The sequence below is a fragment of the Rhagoletis pomonella genome, unplaced genomic scaffold, assembly GCF_013731165.1.
Source record: "Rhagoletis pomonella isolate Grant_MI unplaced genomic scaffold, Rhpom_1.0 Rhpom_scaffold_00005, whole genome shotgun sequence".
NCBI classification, from domain to species: domain Eukaryota; kingdom Metazoa; phylum Arthropoda; class Insecta; order Diptera; family Tephritidae; genus Rhagoletis; species Rhagoletis pomonella.
Window position 1 is genome coordinate 47,268,086 of NW_023458559.1, and position 23,800 is coordinate 47,291,885.

General features: G+C 38.5%; 2 protein-coding genes across 2 annotated transcripts in view; one reads left to right on the forward strand and one right to left on the reverse strand.

Moving 5' to 3' along the window:
• Positions 1-23,800, forward strand: part of LOC118739068 (glycerophosphocholine phosphodiesterase GPCPD1-like) — a 481,215-nt gene that overhangs the window by 447,713 nt on the left and 9,702 nt on the right. The gene's annotated exons all lie outside the window — the stretch shown is intronic.
• LOC118739067 (glycerophosphocholine phosphodiesterase GPCPD1-like) lies at positions 13,353-16,195 on the reverse strand. Its single transcript, XM_036470190.1, has one exon. It carries the CDS (start codon positions 15,795-15,797, stop codon positions 13,494-13,496), a length of 2,304 nt encoding a protein of 767 aa, XP_036326083.1. The 5' UTR covers positions 15,798-16,195; the 3' UTR covers positions 13,353-13,493.

Sequence of the window (23,800 nt, forward strand, 5' to 3'; positions counted from 1 at the left end):
CAATATAAATATATATTTTCTACTTAATATGATTTTTTAGGCAAAAAAAGAATATAACAGAAAAACATATTGAAAGAGCAGTAAAATACAAATTGAAATCCATAAAATCACATCTCAATGCACAACTGGTGTCCCATGCAGATTTTCAATAAATTTGAAAAGGCCTTAAACCCTCTCAGGCCCATAATTCCGATGAACTAAACGCTAAATTAACGTTAAGATGATGATGACAATTTTTCTTTCATATATTTTTTAAAGATTTAATGGCGGTTTCAGCTCCCAAGAAATACGAAAAAAATGATATAAAATGACGCACAAGAAATTGACAAGAAATTTCTTCTATCAAAATTTCTTAAATCAGTTTACAGCTTTCAAGAAAAAAATTCTCATACTTTTATATCTACAAGAAAATTTTTAGCAAAAGAAAAGTACTTTTTCATGCAACAGAAATAATGAAAAATATTTCTTGTGATTTTTCTTGGGAGCTGCAAATAGCACTTTAGATAAAATATTTTTTTAAGGCTACGAATACCAAATATAAAAGTTCAAACAAAAAAAATAGTATAAGTAGAATAACTCTTTGGGAAATAAATATCTTCTACTCGGCCATGAGATGGTTAGGGTAAAATTTATTTCCAAATACCAAAGATGGAGGTATATCATCTGAGTAAATGCTCAGTTTTTCTAAAATAACTGCACGACTGGCTTACGTTAGCGGCTCCCGAAGATCTTACAGTCTTCAATAAGAAAAGTGTTGCTTAGGATGTTGTGCACGACGAAGGGCGACAAAATTACTTTAAATCAAAGGAGAGGTGGTGGATGGAGCGAACTGTTCAATAACTGGGCCAAAAGGAACGTACTAGGAGTCAATCCAATACCAATACCAGAAAGTACAAGGTCCTCAAGCTAAAAACACCTGTGTTAGCAAACAGGGCGCTTAATCTTAGCGAATCTGCAAGGTATCTGTAAAAAAAATACTCAGGAAATGGCGCGCAAGGCGACAGTAGCATTATTAGGTAGGCATTGATCAAAAGTGGGGTATGCCCGCTAATCTAGTATACTGACTATATACTGTAGTAGTCAGACCTATACTTCTCTACGGCGTAGTCGTTTGATGGCCAATCCTATATAAAAAAGACGACCGTTCTATTGCTGGAGAAGATACAAAGAACGGCACTAGTCTTTATAAGTGGTGTCCTAAGTCTGCGGAAACTTAATACTTGGAAAGCATAGAGAATCGGGCATACAACCATTCTCAGTAACCAAAACTTTAAAGAACTAAACGGACTACAGCGTAACTACGCTCACTTTCAATAAAAAATATCACACTGACATACCGTGGCATGAAAATTCTATTCGGTTCTACACTGACGGATCCAAGCTAAATAGCATGATAGGCGAATGAGTATACGCTGAACAACTAGTGTTGGAGTCCTTACGCCTTCCGGACCATTGCAGTGTATTTTAGGCCAAACTAGCGGCTATACAAACAGCAGCTGAGAGTCTATATCACATAGCGATCACAGCAAATATATATGTATATATACATATTCCGTCACTATAAATTCGAACACGGTGGCAAGAAGGAGTACTTCCTCAACACTTTTACCGGCATGGAGGGGGTCCACAATTCGGAAATTTTACCTAAACGAACTACGTATAAGGCAGCTGCTCAGATTAGCTAACTCCACAAAGTGGTCCAAAGAGAAGTAGGCATTTTTTCGAGATGATCATAAGATGATTCTCAGTAATTTCTTTATCATGATTCAATAATTTTATCTCCCGTAGAATCCGTTTAATAGAACTTCGCTTTCAGACACGTAATTTATGAGTAAATTGAAAGGGTTAGAATGACAAAAGTCTTAAAAATTCACATCTAAGGCGCATATGGCAACATTTACCTTTTTCATTCGAATTTTTTTCGAGAGAATTATACAAAAAAAAAAATTAAAAAGAGCAGTTCTGTTTGGTTAGTACGACATATTTTCACCGGTCCCTTGAAAGTCGTTATAATCGGATTTTACCGGAAATTTTGTTGAATTTTCGCCACTTCAACGTATGTCCTTAAAATAGCAGTTTGTCATTAATTGAAAAACAAAAAGTAGGACTTGTTATGTGATTTGAAAATATGTCATAACTTTCATCAGTTGAGCATAGTTTGACAATAAAAAAATTATTTTTTTATAATCTTTGTGTTTGACATTTTTATGACATTTAACCTAAATTGTAATATAAAGAAACTTTGTAATAAATAGAAAGTTTTCTAATTTAACAATTTCTAATAATTAGACCATAGGCACATTAAGCACATTTAATATGCCTTGATCAGACCATTTACTTAATTTGAGATGACAAATATGACAAATTTAGTTTCTCAATTTAAAAACTTTTTTAAAAAAATTTTGACGAAATTTTACGGAAATTGACGATACTTGAGGTATTTTCACTAAATTTACCGATTTATGGATTTTTAGCAATATAAACCAATTTACAAAGTTAAGCAGGGACCGAAAAAAACCGTTAAGTTTGTATACGCGAGCGCACTTGAGTACAAGGGTATTATAACTTTGTTCGCATAACGATTGTTTGTAAATGACCAAAACTAATGGGAATAGATATAGGCAAATGTATACATAAATGATCAGATTGAAAAAAGAAATCGATTAGGCCATGACTGTCTGTCCGTCCGTCCGTCTGTGCACACGATAACTGGCGTAAAAATTGAGCCGTCTTAACGAGACTTTGTATGTGTACTTATTTTTAGCATAGGACGCATGGTATTGAAAACGGACTACAATGGCACAATAACCACGCCTAACTCCCGTATAACGGTAATTTTCAGAAATACGAAAACTGCTATATTTTAATAACTTTTGAAGCTTATTCAATCAAGATTTATATTTACAATGTTTTTAAGACAGAAAATAATAAAATTGTAATTTTAGGGAAAATGGGCATAGCCACGCCCAGTTATAATTACACGTGTATATCCTGGTAACTGCTCGCACGATTTCGCCCAAACTTGGCACAGTTGTTGGCCTTGGTACGACTTACCAAATGGCTAAAAATTTTCAAAATCGGACAATAACCACGTCCACATCCCATATAACGGTAATTTGGAGAAATACGAAATCTTCGATAAATCAGTAAATATTATAGCTAATTTATTAAAAAATTACGCTTGGAACAATTCTTTACCAAGAAATACGTTTATGATAAAATTTTGGAAAAACGACGTGGCCCCGTCCACTTATGACCACATACATATGTGTATCTCGGTAACCGTTCTATCAATTTCTACCAAACTCAGTATGGCTATTGGCCTTGCCACACAAAAGCAAAACGCTGAAAATTATTGAAATCAGACGAAAATTACGCCAAATTTTCATATAACGGTATATTTCAGTAGTGCTTGAAACTTCGATATATCTAAATTTAAGGACGCCAATTTACTCTAAATTTATACTATTACATTATTATTATATTCAACAATTTATATTGAGCTCGAGGCCGTTTTTAAACGAAAATTTATTGTGGAAAAGCAACAATAATTTGAAAAAATGGTAGAAGTGATAGCTATTTTGGAAATCACCACATTTCCTCATCAGACTTCTTTCAGTAGGATTCGAACCGAAGATCCCACTGACTCTGCCAGTTGTCTATGCACCGTGCTAAGCACGCCTTGTAAATGATCGTTTGCTTTTTTCCACTATTTTCATTTAAAAACGGCCTCGAGCTCAATATAAGTTGTTGAATATAGTTGTTTTAAAAGGCCAAAAAAATAACAAAAACAAATACTTAAGGACGAGCACACCTAAAAGTTAAACATTCTAAAAATAGAATTATTAGCAAAAACCACCAGTACCAACAACCACATGATCAAGTGAATTGCTGGGGAATAGCTGCGCTTGATTTTGTTGGCATAACAAAAATGAAAATAGTGGAAAAAAGCAAACGATAATTTACAAGGCGTAGTCAGGGTGATTGTCGTTTCGAATCCTACTGAAAGAAGTCTGATATGGAAATGTGGTGATTTCCGAAATAGCTATCACTTCTACCATTTTTTCGAATTATTGTTGCTTTTCCACAATAAATTTTCGTTTAAAAAACGGCCTCGAGCTCAATATAAATTGTTGAATATAGTTGTTATAAAAGGCCAAAAAAATAACAAAAACAAATTACATTATTATGGAATTTTGAAACGGGCATGATACCGCCCACATATAACTATATAAGCTCATCTGATTATGTCTAACTAAACGTTCAATCGAATATGTTTGTAATAGCAGTAAAACAAACCCTGCTTACCATGTAGCGGTAGGTTTCGGAGAGTTAAAAAACCTATATTGAACCGAACCTTTCATGATCCAAAAAATTATGTCGGAATGTAACGGTTAAAAATTGATCAAAAAATTAAAAAAATGCGATTACATTTCATCGAGAAAGTAGAAATCCAGTTTTAACGTTTGAGTTATGATTTGTATTTCAAAGGCCAAACATAACCTCTACGGTCCCAGAAATTAAGAACATATTGAAAGTAATTTTTCGGGTTTTGTGAATTATACAAAATGGTTTATGTGAAATATTTGTCTTTTGAGACTAAATCTTCAAAACACATGCTTGAGGAGCTATTCTCAGAATTTTCCAAATTTGCCTTCATTTTCGAGGCCTTTTCCAACTCAAGAAAACAATATATATTTACTGTAAAATAAATGCAAGAGCATATTTACGAACGCTCCACATTTCTGACATGCCTTCTCCTTTTTTACATATCTATGTACATACCTAATATCCTTTCCTCTTCACTCACATTACTGAAGCATTTGTTCGCACAATTTCCTATTGCCGTCAGCAGCCCACTCGCCATTTACTTCCTTGTAGTCTTTCACGGACACAACACACGCGCCCGCCTAATGATATGCAACAAACTATATAAGCCTTCCGGATTCTATTCAAGTTCATCATTTACGCAAAGTAAGCGAAGTATTACAGAACAAATCAGAGAAATTTACCGAGAAGAGCGAAAGGAATAAGTGAATAACGAAATCAAAAATCAGGAATCAGAAATCAGGAATCAGAAATCAGAAATCATAACAAAATAAAAGTTCAATAACAAACGCCCGGAAACCGTTGGATTTCGTGCAAAAATTGCATAAATTTGCAACAAAAAAGCAATTTGCCGCCCGTTCAACGGTTTATACGCCACAGCTGTCAGCAATTTTGCGCACAGAACAAAAACAAACAACCAAAGTAAGCGCGCGAAAAGTTCCAGCTCACAAAACGCGAAAGCATTAAACGTCCAACACCTGAGGCGCTAATGATGTTCGGGCCACAACAGAGGCGCAGCAGCAACAACAACTATAGCTGCAGAAGCAAAACGCTGAATTTGCAATTGGCAACTCGTCTGCTGCTGTGTGTACAGCTGTCGCTTTGCTGCTGGCCACTGCTATGGCAAACAGTCGACGCTGCTGAACTGCCAGCCGAATTGATGTTGGAAGGTGTCAGTTTATTAAAATCGATGGAGTATGCAAAGGAAAGGCAACATCAGCAGCAGCAGCAGCAACAAAAACAACAACAAAACCACTACCATCAAAAACCACATTTCCTACACTCACAGCTGAAACGTTTTACTTTCGACCCAAACACCGCTGCCGCCACCGCCACCGCCACTGCCGCTGGTGCGGATGCCGACATTGATGGCATGCACGCACCGGCTATGTCACCAGGCGACATAGCGCGCTTCGAACGTGAACTCTTTCTGCAAAGCGCCATTGATGATGTACCAATGAACGACGAAATGGAACTGCCACCATTGGAGGCCGACAGCATGGAGCATGCAGATTTAATGGAGCGTGCAATCGATTACAAGCAACATCAACCGTCGCCGTCCTCTATGTGGTTGCAACAGCCACATAACAGCGGCAAGGGTGGCGATAGTAAAATGGCCAGTAGCACTTTTTTGAAAATGCATCAACCCGTCAACCAGCAAAAACAACACCCGAAGCATTCGAAGCATCATTTGAGCGGCGATATTGCCACCAACGCCGATTCGGACACACTTGTGCCTCCGCCTTCGCCGGTCGCTGAACCACAACGTCACTGCGCCATCGAAATATCAACAAAGCTGACAGGTGTTTGCCAAGCAATGGCACCCATTGGCTCGGCTTGTGTGGCTGGTGATTACATGGACGTCTACAATCAGGATTGCTTGTAAAGTGCCAGGCGAGTGCAGGCCATGAAATGGATAGCTGATTTGAGTTTTTTCTTTTTCTATTCATTACATTGTGAACTTGCGTTAGGTGAATATTTTCTCTCACATTAACTGAGTAGTTTCAATGTTATTTGCTTAAGCTTTCCTAACTGGTATCTTTTGACTATGTAAGCTGCCTTTTAAAATTTTAAAAATAAAGTCGACTGCTCGGCTCAGTTATCGGAATTTAAAAAGTTTTTGTAAACAACTTTTGGAATATTCTACGGCTAATATTTGCTGCGATCAGTAAAGATCCCACGGGTAGATGTTGTCGGCATGCGGTAACGATGTTTTCCTTTGTAGTTGTAGCGGCGTACTTAGACCTGCCCGGATCGGATAATGCAACTATTATCTGCCATCAAGGCCAACGGGTCGAATCTGAGGAAGTGGAGTGTCAGTTGAGTTGGCTTGAGTTGACATGCGAAGACGTGGGTTGGTGACGTCGGCGGAGTCTCCGGATGCTGGACCTTCGTTTCGTATGTTGGTGTTGAGTCTTGAAAGGTAAAAGTTCTGCCAGCTACAATATCTGTACCATAGTTTAGTCAGAGTTGCGCGAGTCTCTCTGGGATGCCTAGATGGAGGTTATTTCTTGATTAAGTGTCTTTTCGGGTGCTCATGTCTGTGGCAGCCTACAAGGCACTGAATGCTGAGCATGATGTTGAGCTCGCGTACTGACAACACTTGTGACTCACTATGTATGTATGTGATATACTCCGTGGCTGTCCGGAGTTACTTTGTTGTGGCATGTCTGCAGCTCCGTCCACTGCGTCCCACTAGTCTCAGTTTTGGGTTATTCACTGTTGTGATTCATGTGTCGTCGACGTGAATACCGAGCTGTAGCCTAACCTCTTTCATCCGGGTGTTACAAATTATTGCTAAAGATTTCTTAAGGAAAAAACTGGGCTTGGATAAGGGAGAAAATTCAGAGAAGTAACCGTTTATTTGTCGTCCGTCTTAATTATCATTTATTCTTCAGCCATTAACGCAAAATCACCAATCGATGCCAATAAGCCGAAATCGCGCGATGACCTTAAAGTCGGCAAAATGCATCGCTCAAATTTGGAGGAATCTATGTAGCTGAGTGATTGAAAATTGGAGTGCGCTTCGCAGCAGCTTTGTTTTAAATTAATCCACCGGGAATTACCAGTAATTTATCGGGGAAACTAAGATGGGAGAACTGAAGTCTTTTCCGAAGAATATAACAATGATAATCGTCAGTTCTCTCTTGGAGAATATACCTTGGACTACATGGTGCAAATATTTCAGTTAGGTGATAGAAGTTTAAATTAGTGAGACTTTTGACCATTTCTAAAAACAGTCACACTAGGTGCCCATCGATCCGATACCATACATACATAGGTCTTCGACTGTCGGCTACCGAAGCCACTGTCAAATAAATACTACTTAGGTGAATATTTCCCTCAGCAAAGACAGTGACAGCCAAGCTGCGATAGTAACTGCTTATGGGACTTTCGACCATTTGCCAGATCAGTTAGACCAGATTGCCATCGATCCGATACCAGTGAGATGACATAGTTCTTCAACCGCCGGCTATCGTAGCCACTATCAGATATATACCACTTAGGTGAATGCTTCACTCAGTAAAGACGTGGAGGCATCAAAAAGTGGTGGATCTAAAGAAGGTTTTTCCAAATTCGGTTTGCTCTCAAGATCTAGCTAATTTGCGTTCGAACGATATTCAACTTTTGTGAGTAATGGGGGGTGGCGGGAAGGTGTAATTTCTCTACTGAATAAGATCGAATAGCGCAATTTTTTTTATGCAAGGATAGGGTTAGATAAGGATCATAGGACCTTACTTAGATCAATTGCTAGTCCGATGTACTAATTCTTTGGTCCACAGTGTCCTTCAGTGAGAAGAAGTACGCAAATTTCGCCGGACAATGGCAAAGCAGATGTTCAAATGTGCCTTGTCACATGCCGTACATTTATCGCTTTTTACTAGTCCTAACTTAGCTGCGTAAGGTGGTGTGTCCCGTAGGTACATCAGACCTATGTGTAGATCGTATGACATGAAGTTTTTCCTTTCCTCCAGGGGGGTGGACACAAGGCTACTGGCGGGTGTTCTAAATGGATATTGCCTGCTGGCATCTCACGCCTATAAACTGGCTCCAACTAACGATAAGATCTGTAGAAGATGCAAAACGCAGGAGGAGACAGTGGAGCATATCGTCTGCGAACGTCCGGCCCTTAACAGATTGTCTACTGTGAGTAGGTTTTCTACCTAATCTGGAAGCCGCCGCCAAGATAAGGTATAACAAGTTGTTCCAGTTTGCCGAGGCGACTGCGATGTTCTTTAAAATTGCTCCTTGCATATAGTGATTAGCTGTCTTGAGTGGTCGTAGTTTATCTGGTAATGCTATGGACCTTAATGGACCCTGCGAAGCCACATAGTTGCTGGCAGCATACCTAACTTAACCCAACGAATATCTTGAGAGTGTTAGAAGAAATGCTTTTAGTGATGTAGGAGCATAACAGGAAAATCGAGTAGTTGACCGGGCTTCGATTTCATCCCTTATCCGAAATAGCCCTACATGCTTCTTCTCTACCCGCTTTCCCTCAAGGGAGAATTTCCGGACTGTTGCAGTGTATTTCAGGCAGAAGTCGATGCTACAAGGGCGACAGTGAATTCTCTGCTCATGAGTGCGGTGGCAGTTAGAGAGGTGAGCATTTAAACTGATAGCCAAGTAGCTATAAGGACCTTAAGTGCGCTGGAGCTACGCTCTAGCTTAGTTAAGCAATGTCTGCTCCCTCTTTCGGTTTCGTTGGAAAACTTCGGTACTAAGGTTATTTTGGTAGCGAGTCGCAGCGATATCACACATGTGGGCACATGTCATACTTACAAAGCCGCAGCTTTCACTCTTGCTGGGGGTTTTAACGGGTCACTCTCCAATCGGTATTCACGCAGTTAGGCTGAACATATTACCTGATCAAGTGTACCGCAGTTGCCTGGAAGGTGATGAGGTTGAATTACCTTAGCATAACTTCTTTAGGGCCCAGCGTTTAAGAGACTACGTACGAGAATACGTAATTACATAATTGGCACGAAACGTTTTTTCGATTGCGGTATCACAAAAATCAATCTCTTAATTGTCTGAGTGCCTTACTTCTGTGACTGCTACCTAAACTATCCTAACCTGTATCACCACACAACAAACTTTTAGTGTACATCACTTCCAAAGTTTAACAACTTAACTTTCAGCAGCACATTCGCAATAGCTTCATTATATTCATTAGTCTCGTTTAAGTCATTACAAATTTAATTCGAATAATGTTGTTCTATTTTCAATAATCGTTTGTTTTTTGGTTCACTAACTTCCTTTGATGTGGCTCATTAAAGAGTCAACACATAATATTTTATCTTCAGCACGCTTAGATACCCAGTGGCAAAATGTAATGTATAGTAATCGAAAAAACCATCAGTAATAAATGCTTTTCACATTTGAAAATGCATATTTTTGCCAGGGAGATGTCCTAAGAAAAGTGAGGCATTCAATTTTGCATTACTTAGTATCGAGAAATGAATGCACGGTTAAAAATTTCGGTTTTAATTTTAAACTTTTTGGACTACATATATGACCAAACTAAATTCAGTTTCAAATACAAACCTTCCAAGTTTAAAAAAAGAGAGCACATATGTTGGGTTTAAAATTTAAACAATTCGGTGTAAATGTTAAACCCAAACATTTTCATAATTAAGAATTAAAAAAAAAACAATCTTAAACTTCATGCTCCGTCTGGTTGGGATTGAACCCGGACAGCCTTGGTAGCAACCAATTGTATCAAGCATCTTTGCACACTCAGCTACAGCCACGCATGTAAATGTGCTTTTATATGTTGAGTTTGAATCAACACCACAATTCGCTGTGCAAACATATTCTATTTCGGTTTAGATTTTAAACCAAAGTTTCTATATTTGAAACCTAGAAACTAGAATTAAAACATTTTGGTTCGATTTTTAAACCACGAACTTTTTGGGCTAAAATTTAAACCAGAATATATTAAAAATTGCGTAAAACTATTGACTGGTTTAAAAAGTAGACTATAAAAGTTTAAAAAAGGCAGTAGTCCCAGCGCGGTTTAAAAATTAAACCCAAATTTTTGACCGTGTGTGTTTTAATATGAAATTTTTGGAACTTTTTGAGTACATTAGAATACTGATTACATAGTTAGCAGTAATATAATCGAGAACGCATAAAAAATACATTATATTATTTATCACACATGCAATGCATTACTGCATTTCTGACTGGGTATTGTCAAAATCACGACTGTTGTTTGAGACAACAACAATTTGTACAAGCAAAATGTCTTCCGCATAAAATTAAGCTGCCTTACATTACTACTTTTCCCACTGGCATGCTGTGTCAGCAAAGGATAGCAGCCAGCAGCTGCCGAAATGTTTAAGAGAAAGCAAGCGTATGTACATTGTTTTTAACTGCGTCGTCTAATGGCTTAGAGTGTTGCAATTAAGCGTTTTTGTGTGTTCGTAACTTCATTTACAACAGCTAAGTATAAGTACTTACGCAGTAAGCTTTAAAGTGTTTTATATTTCAGAAGCATTATAAATGCATTTCAAGTTTTTCTTGAGTTAACAAAAAACTAATAGTAACAGAGCGCAACACTGATTTTGGTGCCGCAAATGTTAAAGCTGCTTTTGATAGACTTTTTTGTATTTATTTTGAATCCGTAGGTATAAAGTTTCCATCAGCCCCAGATTTTGAAAAAAAGCCAAAAAAAATCGCGTTTTTTCAATAGGGGTATTCTCTGAGTCTTGCAAAGCCCTTGCATGGTGCACAGATTACACGGCTTGCACGGTAAAAACCGGTTTTCGTATGGGACAGCTTTGCAAACCGTGCAAACCGTGCACCGTGCAAGGGCTTTGCAAGACTCAGAGAATACCCCTAATATTTCAGAAGCTCTAGCAAAGAAACCAAAGGTGACAGAACCTTCTGCTCGGGCTTAAAGTAAAGCTAGAATGCTCGACTATTGTCGTTGAAAACACCATCTCCGCACCTTGACCTGATGATCACTTATAGTCCTTTATTGAACAATAAAAAAAATGCAAAATTGTGCCATTGAAAAAAAAGTCCCAGAACTTTATACTTGCATATTCGTAATCCGCGCAAACAAAAACTATTCGAAACAGCTTAAACATTTGCTGTACCAAATTTTTGTTGGCCTGTGTTCAGATTTGGTTGTGAAGCTTTCTACTGGAGTCTGTCATAAAATTGGATCATTCGACTGATCGGAAGGTTATTCTCTATAAGAAGGTGGACATTTATTAGGCAAACTAGTCTTGATGTGACGGTATTCTCGAAATTAATTGATTGATTTTGCATAGTTCCCAAACAGGTTGCAAGACTAAGAAGACGGAAGAGCATGCTTACAAACTTAGCCTAAGCTAAAGGGAATGCGCAACTTGAATTACTGGCCGTAAGGAAAAAGTCCGGTAATCTTACTGGAAAATTGAGTGACTTACAGAGGATTCCAAGCGGTGAACTCTTCTAAGAATAAACAAGGTGATCTACTGACCTTAAACTACTGAGTAAGGTCCAAATAACAGCGTTGTTGTGAATATAAACGGCCTTATGGATCACCGCAAACAAAGGGTTAGAAATATTAACCAAATTGGCTGCGATAAGTCTCGTAGGAAAACACGTGGTCGCCGCTTCGGTGCGCTGATTAAAAAGTATGGTGCTATTGAAGGATCGGCGTTCCAGCCACGCTTCTATTTATACTTCATTCTCTGGATAGTTGTGATAAAGAAATCGACTAGTCTGCCCATGAGCCCACCTTCAATAGGCTCTTCAAGGCGAAAATTCCGTCAAGAAGAGAGCGGAAAATACGTAGACCATGGATAAAGGGGGAATTGAATTTTTACACGCATGACTACGGAGTTTTCTCTAACGAATTAGGACTGGAGTTATACGTCGGAAGTCCGGACCACTGTAGCGTTTATCAGGCCGACGTTAAGCTCTATATGAGGTGGCTGTTTAACTTAGTACGATTGCCGTAACGAAGACTGTGATTAATTTCTTCTCGTGCAGCCATGCGACCATCAAATGATTGAACGCGGTAATGCTAAGATCAATGGTTGCACAGGAATCCATCGTCAGCTAAGGTTAGCCTCATATCGGTCGCGGGGCATAGAGATATTGAAGTCGCTACGCTTTATAAAAACTTCAAAATGGTTTTATAATCATAATGGACTTTCAAAGTCTAAGTGAGTTGATTATTTGCACCTGCTTCCACAGAGAAAGGATGGTAAGTGTCGTGTCACCGTAGGAAAATCACCTACTCCAATATCCAGATTGTAATTAACTACGGCAAAGTTACGGGGCTCTCTCGAGGCAACTGAAGTTTCTTGTTGTTATTTTAGCGGCACTGCTTAACCCTGCCTGAATCGGCTAATCTATCAATCGTTATCATAGAAATCAGCTAATGTAGGACCAGGAAACATGCTGTTTCAACGGGCGGTCCAAAGCAGAATGGTGTTAGCTGAGTGGGTTTGAGGAACAAGCGAAGAGATAGATAATGGGCGTCGTATGAGCGCATGTGTTGGGTATGTGGGGGTTGAATCTGGAGAAGTATTAGTATTGTCTACTACAATATATGGACTTTATTAGTACCAGGGTTGTGCCACACAGCTGAAGTTGGTCATCTACAGTGCTGATGGGACTCCGATGTCGGCAGTTCCAGGGCGGAAGTTCGTGAAGGTAATGATCGGGTATGAGTTAATGTCATTGATAGCTCATTTTATGCATAAAATTGTTATAGATTTTGGTATAGGTCTCGCTATTCTGGTGGTCAAACATAAGTGCGATACTTTGACGCATGGCTATGTAGCTATTCAAAACCAACTGCTTTCATTTTGTATTTTTCCGACAATGTTTCTTTGCTTTGGTCCAAATTGCAACCTACAAGCGATTTGTGGACTTCATTGTGGCTCTGTACTCTATTGGTAATTGCAGTTGTGTGTGCCCACTTCAAAGTAACACATATAATAACCAGTTACTTCATAAAGAGAAAACCAGAATTTTTCCAATGAAAATTATGTATTTATTTATTTTTATCACTCCACTTTAACACTTAGCAAACAAAATTTTTTCAATAAAATTTAAGTATTTTAAATGCCTACTCAAGCCATGTCGCTATTAATTTGTTGTATACACAAATAATTGCATAAAAAAGTACCCAGTGTTTTTCCCCAAGCACACGAGACTCAGCTTATGGCTTGCACAATCACCTCACAGCCCAGTCGACTCACCGGTTTTCCATGCAAGTCAAATCCATCTGGCAGTGCAAGTATACTGGAGCAATTCGAATGCCCAACAACTATGCACTGGCGTGTAAAAAGGTCTACTAAGTCAGCTGTGTTGAAAAAACTATCGCGCTTACGCAGCGGGCCATACAGGTCGATGCGATCGTAGATAACGCCAGACACTTGCCAGCGCTTGAATTGCTCAACCGTATGTGCGTCATGCAAATCATCGCCCCACACAAATGTCGCCTGACCCAAATCCAAACCGTGGTCAGGTGTGGCGCAGTTGTCGAGAAAATCTTCCGCATGCGCAACAGTGCCCAGCAGGTTGGCTGATTGCGCAAAATTCACTGCATCGTGGAAGGAGCGCGTGCGCAAATCCATATAGGGCTCCCACAAGCTTGTATCACCCATTGTAATGAATGCCACAGGGAATACATTCTGCTTCAGGCGCATCATGGTGCAGATGTCAGCATCGAAGCTGGAGAAGAAGAGCGGCCGGCCGCAGCCTTTCTGCCCAACCGTCAGCAGAATAACATCAACAAATCGATTTTTATTGAGTGTGTGCGCCGACTCAGCGGCGCCATTCTGCAGCGCTTGCGGCCACTTAATGTCGATAACCAAGCCAACCGTTGGCGGCAACGCTTTGAAGATCTGTGGCAGCAAGGGAAATAAGCGCTCGTCTTCGGATGCGCTTCGCACATTGAAACTCGTGTAATCATAGACTTTTCCATCCTCAGTGGCGAAGACGCGACTACTCTTCAGCTGCTTGTAGGTGAGATCCTGAATGAGCACATAATCCAAGTCATCTATGTGTCTCACTCTACGTCCACTGGGCGCAGTTTGGAAGCCAAAGTCGTGCCATACTACCGGTACATAGTCGCGCGTCAGCTGCACGTCCAGCTCTACCATATCCGCCTTGTTTTTGTAAGCGTACTTAAAACTGGCTATGGTATTCTCCACAAAGGGTGCATCCATGTTGAAGCTAGCGCCAATGCCGCGATGACCCACATCCATAGAGGGCCAGTTCATGGGCCAATAGCGCTGAAAGCTGCCGCGCAAATTATAGTCCACAGCGCCGACTAGAGGACGTATTATGACGTAGGGTAGCGATAATGTGCCAACCTGAAAACCATTCACAACATTATGTATGGGCAAGCGAAGTACGCCCTCTAAGCCGCGCAAGTCCATGGGAAACACCAGAACTTCACCCACATTTATACTATTCACCGTAGAAACACTTAGCTGATAGGAGTTTCGCGTGCCAAGCGGCACGGTGAAGCGAAATATGACTATGTCGCCCGCAACGTAAGCCACACCCCGCTTGGGCTGTTGCTGAAACTGTGACCGATTGTAGGCGTAGCGAGACACTTCCAATTCTGTGCTGTGCCACGCGCTGGGTGGCAGCGCATGACCATTTTGCGAAACGGCCATTTTCAGCCAAAATTGCGTGCGTCGATTTAAATCCAAGTAGCGATAGAACTGCATATGCTGCTCCCAGATGAACTTAAATTCGATGACATACTCGTGTCGCAGCCAGCCCTTCTCGTGCTCCACATCGCCGATGGTCATGTGTGAGAGTAGCCCAAATTTATCTTTGCCTGGTGGTCGATAAATCTGATGCTTCTCCAGCACGCGCCCATACGGTACGCCTTCCCACTCACTCACTCGCCGGTGTCCATGCTTGTCAACGGTGAAAATAAAGTAACGATAATGCAAGCGCGCGTTGGCACATACCGCCACCTTGGCAGTCCAAATCTGCGGCGAAGACTGCGCACCTCTTTCCATACTTGGCAACATCTCTATGCCATGCTCTACTTGCCAAGCGCCCAGTCGCACATGATCACCAACGACAGCAACGTGTTCCTGCGGCAGCAATTCGCGTCGTATATCCACATTAAAAATGCGCATAATGGGTAAACAAAGGAAACTGCGCGAGTCTTCTGACACATAGTCATCAGCAGTTGCGCCTTGTGTACGATTCCAAAGCGCATGCGATCTATATGGCATATCCTCGCTGGCGCTCATTATTTGCTCGTAATCATCCATTTGCTGCTGTGTTAGATTGTATGGTGGTGTAAATTCCGTTGCTCCATAATTGTGTTGTACAAAATTCGCCGACGACGTCTTCAAGTCCAATGACCATTCACTGTCTGTGTCTACATCGCTACTAATTTCAGTTAGCGCGGTCGCCACCAGCTGCGCGCACAACAGCGCGCTAACAAATGACAAGAGCACTTGAATGAAATTTGTTGTAGCAATCATTGGTCGAAAGATGAAAGATATAAAAGTTGTGCGTCTATGCTTTACACTTGGCGCTATGCGTTGTCCAGTGTGTGATTTCTTCTTTTTTTTTGTTTTTGTTTTGTACTTTTCTAAACTAAACCTTTATTTAAATTTTATTTATGTTTTTATTTTCACTTTTTATTCAATTTTTACCTCCACTTAAAGCGGCTGCGCAGCTCATCGCGTCTACTACGATCGTCGCGTTTATCTGACGATAACGTTTGCCGCTTGGCAGTATGAAGCCAACTGAAGCGTTAAGAGCGCGGCTAACGGTTTGGGCCGGCGGAAATTCTCTTTGCTTTTTTAGAAGCTAAGCGCGATTTAGGTGGACAAGTTGACGCCGATAATTTAAATAATACAGTGAACGCGCGCTGCAATTGATAGTTGAGAGGATCGGAAAATGAAATGAAATGAAATGAAAAGAAAGGAAACGATATGAGATAAAACGAAATGATATATAGGAATTGAAATGAACTCGAATCCAATCAAGTGAGAAAAAATTTGGTGAGATGAATTAGGACGTGAGTGCTAGAAGTGGGAGAGAAAATGGAATGGTAAGCAGTGAATGAAACGGAATGAACTGTAGTGGTCTGGAATTGAACGGGAAATGCAATGTAATGGAACGGAGCGGAATGAAACGGAACGAATCAAGGTTAATTATCATTAAATTAAACGGAAAATATTTAGTGTTCTAAAATAACTACTTTGTAGAGTTGGATCTGGTTTAAATTTAATAAATTTGAATGGATTTGAGAGCAACTCGAAGTATAATTAAACTGATACCTACTGTAGTCTGTCATTTTGATGGTATTCGTATTTCTGTGGCATAGTTACGTAGATTCTAGTCATTATTATGCATTTTGTGTTGGTGTTTTGATTTGTTTTATTGTTTTTTAATTTTTTATTTTTTTTGTTAATTTCTTTTCCAACTGTCACTTACATTGCTGCTTTTCTCATTTATATAAATCCCAGAATGTTTGTGAAGTGTGAAGTATGATTATAAAAAGCTATAAATGGGCTATGTAAGGTAGTTGCATTGGCTTTTTTTATAAGACACGTTCGACTATTTTACTCAACAATTGATTTCATTTTGTGTCAAAAGCAGTGACTTTCTTAATTTTGTTATCTGCCACACATTTTTTTTATAATATGCATGCATATGTACATCTAATAAGTTAAGGTTTCTACTTCTGGTAATCATACACTCTCGTGCTAAGCATTGGAAGGAGTATGTTCAGCTGATCTAAGTATAAGAAAATAACATATGAATACTAAGTATCTTCCATTGGTTTACTCTTTTCTCTATATTTCTCAGACATTATTCATCCGCTATCTATCGATATTTCTATCCTATACCTATCGCTTCTCTCCATCCCTATCTCTGGCACCTCCTTAAATAAGCTCTTTAAACTAACGTTTCCTATCTAGGTAAATTCAACCCTATCTTTATTTGTTACTCTACCTCTATACTATTCTATCAAATAAATGTTACCGGCCTCATCTCAGTAACTACCGTAAGCTCAACTTTTACTTAGTTCTATATAAGCACATCTCTACCATTGCCTAGTCTCTATATTTATTTTATATCTATCCTTAACTTATAGGTGTCACAGGATCCATACTTTCACTCGAAGATACAGTTGTTCATTATGAGTGCCTTCTAAGAGTGAGTACCAGCAGGAGACGCATTCGCCTAATCGAGGTTCCTTTCCAAAAATAAAAGAAAAAATTATCAAGGCATCAACCTGCTGAACCACTCGAATAGACGCATAACTGGCGGAGCGGTATAGTGGCCAGATCGCCATGTATGACAGTCTGCTGTTCACGGAAATACCGGAGAGCGCCTTCATTTTCGCCTTCGCAGAGGACATGACCGCCGTCATAACAGCAACTGGGACAGCTCAAAAAACAGATCCCAACAGTTATAAACATGATTGTCGGACCTCAGCTCGTGACAACTTGTAGGTCTACAAAATACCCAGAGGTGAGGCTAGACAACAAACTGACATTCTGCGAACACATTCATGGAGTATGTGAAAACCGGGGCGGACTTTGCACAACAGCAGTCCAGTTGGTGCCCATGTACTGGGCAGAAAGATGGGTGGACGTATTGAAAGTCAAAAAATACCAGATTCAAATGCATTCGGTCCACCGCAGAGGGGCACTACGCAATCCCTCTGCATACCGTTTAGTGTCCGCGGACGCAGTTCTAGTTATTTCTGGCATCATGCCAATTGAGCTACTTGCTCTCGAGCGAATACAGATTTACAACCTAAGTGCCGACATAGGCCGAGCATCTTTCGCGGCAAGGGCAAGCGAGAAACTAATCCAGCAGTGGCAACAAAACTGGAATGCGAGGACAAAAGGTCAATGAACACATATTCCGATAGCCAACCTTCAGACAAGGTTAAAAAAAGCGCACGGGGAAGTAGATTTCTACCACACGCAACCTTCACTGGTCATGGTTACTTCCAAGAATATCTTCATAGGATGTTCATCGTGGACCCACCATTCTGTCGCTACGGTGAACACGTCGAGGATAACGTGCACCATACATTCTTCACTTGCGAGTACTTCTTGACTTCGCGCAGAATATTGGAAGAAATATACGCAGACATAACCCCGAAACACGTAATTGGGGTAATGATCGCCAGTGCAGACAAGTGGAAAGCAGTTGCGAGAAACGTGATATTCGTACCCCGCTGTAAACGAGAAAACGGATGTCTACTGAGGACACCCGAATGAAACGCCCGTGGAAGAGAACAGCCCTGAGGCTCTAGTAACGAGCTCCTGCACTAAACATATGCAGAATTGCGGTGCCAGATGCGGGGTTCTTACGCAGGCGGTGTGAGTTAGGGTTTTAGTGGGTAACCCAGAATGCTTCGGTGGGAGTCCCACACTCGAGGAAGGTAGTATAGCGACTAGCACCTCCGACCAGTGAATAAAGTATTTGCCCCTCCTACGAACAAAAAATAAATAAATTATCTCAGCAGAACTGTTTCTCTGCATATCCTTCGACTCTCGGAATGTATTCCATCTTCTAGTATTTAACCACAACCATAATGAACTTGAGACCTCTTTAGTTCATAAATTGGTTTAATTTTGTCAATGTGCGGTGGTTGTAGAGAGTTTATGCCTCATTTATTCTCATTTCAGAAACATCTCATCAACTACCTTGTCCCTTTCTATATTGCTGTGCTGAAATGGTCGGGTAATGCTCACGCGCACCCTATTACTTTCAAAGCCAATTTGCTTTCGATGAAGATTGTAGCCTTTTTGGCTGAAAAAATGCCATTTAATAGAAGACTATTTGCCTTGTCTGCTATTTATTATCTGTACTTTCCTATTACTTTTTTATATTGCCGCCTTTTGTACCGTTAATGTTTCCATATGTATTTTGTCTCTTTTCTCTAGATGTAGGGTACCTTTAACTCTCATTTCCATCTCTGTCGTTTCAGATAAAATTATATGTGTGTAAAATTAGCCCTTCCTACACAGTCTTCCAGATTTTTTTAAATACTCTATATAATAAATATTATGGCCCTGTTCGCGAGATTGAAAGGTACCGAATATGATGCCGAACTGTATGAGCTTTTTAACGATGCTGGCTTGGTCAGCATAAGGACGCCTCAGTTAAAAAGTCCTTAGACTCGGCGACCATAGCTGGTCAACGAAACAAAAGCGCCTACGGATAAGTAAATGGAAGGATCAAGTTCAGAAGGATCTGTCCGCCCTCGGCATGGGCAACTGGTGCCAATTCGCAAAGGAGGGAGGCAAATGGCAAAGTTTTTTGGCATCGGCCCAAACCGATAAGTGATTGTATTTAGTGCAGATATCTTCCGCCGCTGAACGATGTCCTGGATAAGTAATTAATGACCTGACTTCGTTAAGCATAAGTCTGAGCGCTTCAAAGTGATAAAATGTAGTTGCATACTTTGGGGTAGATTATAAGTTTACTTTAGCTGCTGGTTCAGAATCAGCTCGTACAAAAGTTTTTCTTTTAGTTGTTCTAATGCCTAAAAACATTTTCTCTTGAATAGTGCTCTAATTGTTATTAGAGATGCTAAATTTAGACCTTTTTTGTTGTGCCGCTTCGATGAAGAAAACTTAGATGCTTGGACATAGAAAAGCTTGAGAGTAACTTACCAAAACATGAGCAGTTTTATACTCATTGCAAAGTATCTTCAGAGTAAGGTAAACAAATTTTGTTGAGTTTTACAATAAAGTTCATTCGATCATTCTTTATTCATTAGAAACTGTTTCTGCGAGCACAGCTCTCTTTCTTTCATATGAAAACAAAAACAACGCGTGGCAAAATTATAAACGCACCACATATTGACAAGTTTTAATTCATTTGTTTTATTTTGCATTGTCTTTTTAAAAAGAAATAGTTCGTTTTTTAAGAAAAAAAAGTACTTATAAGTCCAGTTTTAAACTTTGTACAATAATTCAACGAAAGTCTAAAACTTTCATTGTAATTCTTAGAAAGATTTGAGTAAGCAGTGTTGTAGCCCTTTAAATTTAGTTACCGTTGATTTTGCATTTGAAGTTGCAGTGGAAATGAACAACATTTTCTTCCATATGAAAAATTCGTGGAAAATACTTTGTGTGGAAGAAAAGATACTATAGCGCCAGCAAAAAAAAAAATGCAAACATCAGCTGTAAGTCCAAGCTACACGTAACATGCACTCCATTACTAAAACTAAATGGGCTTCAAAACTGCATACTCAAGAGTCCAGAAAAGGTGATTAAAAATTTTAAATTTTTACGGAAGTTTGTTACATTTTTAACCCACTTCACAAAGGGGAGAGGGTTATCAATTCATCGGAATTTTTTTTTTATGTATGTTACCGCATAACTTGGGACCACGTTAACTGATTTCTATAAGTTTATTAAAGGAAAGGTATTACTTCACAGGTCCCATATTAATTTAGTTTAAATCCGATTATTGGATCATGACGAAATTAACGATAATCTTAAATTTATATATGAGAATTGAAGTCGGTTTTGTTTTTTTGCTCAAAAATTACTTGTTTTTAACAAAGTTATGCCGAATTTTCATTAGGCATTAAAATGACGAAAAATATGTGCCATTTAAAAACAGCCACGTGGAAACGAATTTAATGAAAATTTGCTTATTATAATTTTATTGATATTTGAACTTTCTAGGCTTTTTTCGTAGTTTTCGATCGAGCACGGCTCTTCTTTTCATATATTGTGCTATAATAAATATGTGTAATAAATATATTAGAATTAGATAACGACTCTTATATTTTTAGTAAAGGGTTGATAAGCTCTTCACTAGTGTAGTTAAGGGCCAATTTCAGCTCAAAAACTGAGTCCATTTTAAGTTCAATATTTAAATATATCTCTTTAAATAGCAAATTTTTCCGCTTATAAATTTATCATCCAGAAGTAGCCCTTTAATTTTTTAAGTGCCTTATTTGATTAACAATGATTGAGTAGTATACATATATCTGAGAATTCTTAAAGTTAAGTGCAGTAAAAAGTAGTGAAGAGATTTTGTTGCATAGAAAAATATTTTTATTTGCTAACGGGTGATTTTTTTGAGGTTAGGATTTTCATGCATTAGTATTTGACAGATCACGTGGGATTTCAGACATGGTGTCAAAGAGAAAGATGCTCAGTATGCTTTGACATTTCATCATGAATAGACTTACTAACGAGCAACGCTTGCAAATCATTGAATTTTATTACCAAAATCAGTGTTCGGTTTTTTCCGCTTTTTTATCGACAAATTTTGTTCAGCGATGAGGCTCATTTCTGGTTGAATGGCTTCGTAAATAAGCAAAATTGCCGCATTTGGAGTGAAGAGCAACCAGAAGCCGTTCAAGAACTGCCCATGCATCCCGAAAAATGCACTGTTTGGTGTGGTTTGTACGCTGGTGGAATCATTGGACCGTAAATCGGACGTAAAGCGCGAAACACATTTCGAACCGAACACTGATTTTGGTAATAAAATTCAATGATTTGCAAGCGTTGCTCGTTAGTAAGTCTATTCATGATGAAATGTCAAAGCATACTGAGCATCTTTCTCTTTGACACCATGTCTGAAATCCCACGTGATCTGTCAAATACTAATGCATGAAAATCCTAACCTCAAAAAAATCACCCGTTATAAAAACCTTTTCTGTATTCAGTAACTCTCATATGTAGAATTTTATAATTTTCATCAAAAGATACATACCTACATATGTATGTGCATATATAAGCTTCATCTATTTGATTATTTTGTATTTATATTTTAAATTGCAACTGTATGAAAATTACAAGTTTTCCAGCGAAACTGCCATCGCAGCAATAGGGCGCTACATATTTACATATATACATATGTATATGTATGTATATTATTTGTGTATGTCTTCTTAATTTTTGTTTTTCCAAGAGCTAAGTATTTAATTAGCAATAGTGCCATATTAATTGTATTTGAAAAGTATTTCTGTGCTTTTAAGGTACTCTGTAGTTTGTGCTATATATTCATTACAAATCTATGACCCCTATTATGAGTTGCATTCGATTTTCGACTGTGGTCGAAAGTGCTGAGCGAACGAATTTTCAGTTGGTATTATGGCGCTCATTCGATGAAGAATAGCGCTATTGTTAATTTCGCTCGTTTAGGTCGTTCACAATAGTATATTTTTCACCGCTGAGAAGCTTTGTTTACAAATCGAGCAAACTAAATAGTGTGCTTATACATATTTATGTAAATTTGTTCTAATTAAAATGAAATAAAAAAGAAAGCGAGTTTATAAAAACGTGGTAAAATGAGTACAGAGGATGAGAGCTTAGTAAACTGGCCAGGAGTAGTAAATGTTAAGAGAGTTTAAGTTTATTAGTCTTTCGAATATATTTTGATATAAAATATATTTAAGAAATTTGTCTACAGATTCATTAAAAAGTTCCGTCCATCTAAAGTGGTGTTTGTGAGCTAAATCTATTTAAAATATTTTAAAACTATCAACAGCGCTACGATTTTGTTCTCAGAGATCGTGCCAACAGTATTGGGTTTTTCTTTCACAAGTAAAACCAGCCTTTCGAGTTTGTGTTTAGTATTCACGATGTTAGAACTTCATGAAATTAATAAAAATTGTTTAAAATTAGTGTCTAGCCGCCAAAATGTAAGAAAACATATACAAAATCATAAATTTTTCACAATTTTCTAACACTTCGCTACACCATCGAAAGCAAAATTCTGTTCGATAGAAAATTCGATACTCAACGAAACTTTCGACACGCTTGCATAGCTCATAATACGAATTTCACTTTCGATCTTCAATCTTCGATAGCCAGCGAAGATCGAAAATCGAATGCAGCTCATAATAAGGGCCTATGTACGTGCTGCCTTATCGTTTTACATAAGCTCCAGGTATTTATTTATGATCAGTGCAATTTTTCTCATTAATATATCTTCGTACGCAAGTATGTAGTTTAATGAGTAGTGCTTGATATTTTAAGGTACCATAGTGAGTAGTGCATCGTAATAGTTCATTTAATTAACTTTTGTTTGCATTTTTCACATAAATACACATAATAACTTTGTTTAGTTCATTTAAGCTTTGCTTGTTTATTGTCAGCTAATTTTTAAAATATGTTTTTGCTTTCAATATGCATACGTATCATAGTACTAATAATAGTAATAGTAGTAGTATTATACATACACATTTAAATAAATAAATACATAAATAAATAATATCACACATTTCTGTTATATTTATCTTTGGTAATTTTGAAAGTAATCGCTGTTTCTTTTAGATGCAATTAACAGTTTTTGAATTTTTTATCAAATTTACATATGCATACATATTAAACAAAAAATAAATAAACAGCTAATAAAAAATAAATAAAATAAAAATTTAAATCACAACAAACCGAACAAATATTAAAAAAGCAAGAATAAAAAAATTGTCAAATATCATTTTCTTGGAACACCCATTATTTGTTTTATTTTACAAAAATAACTT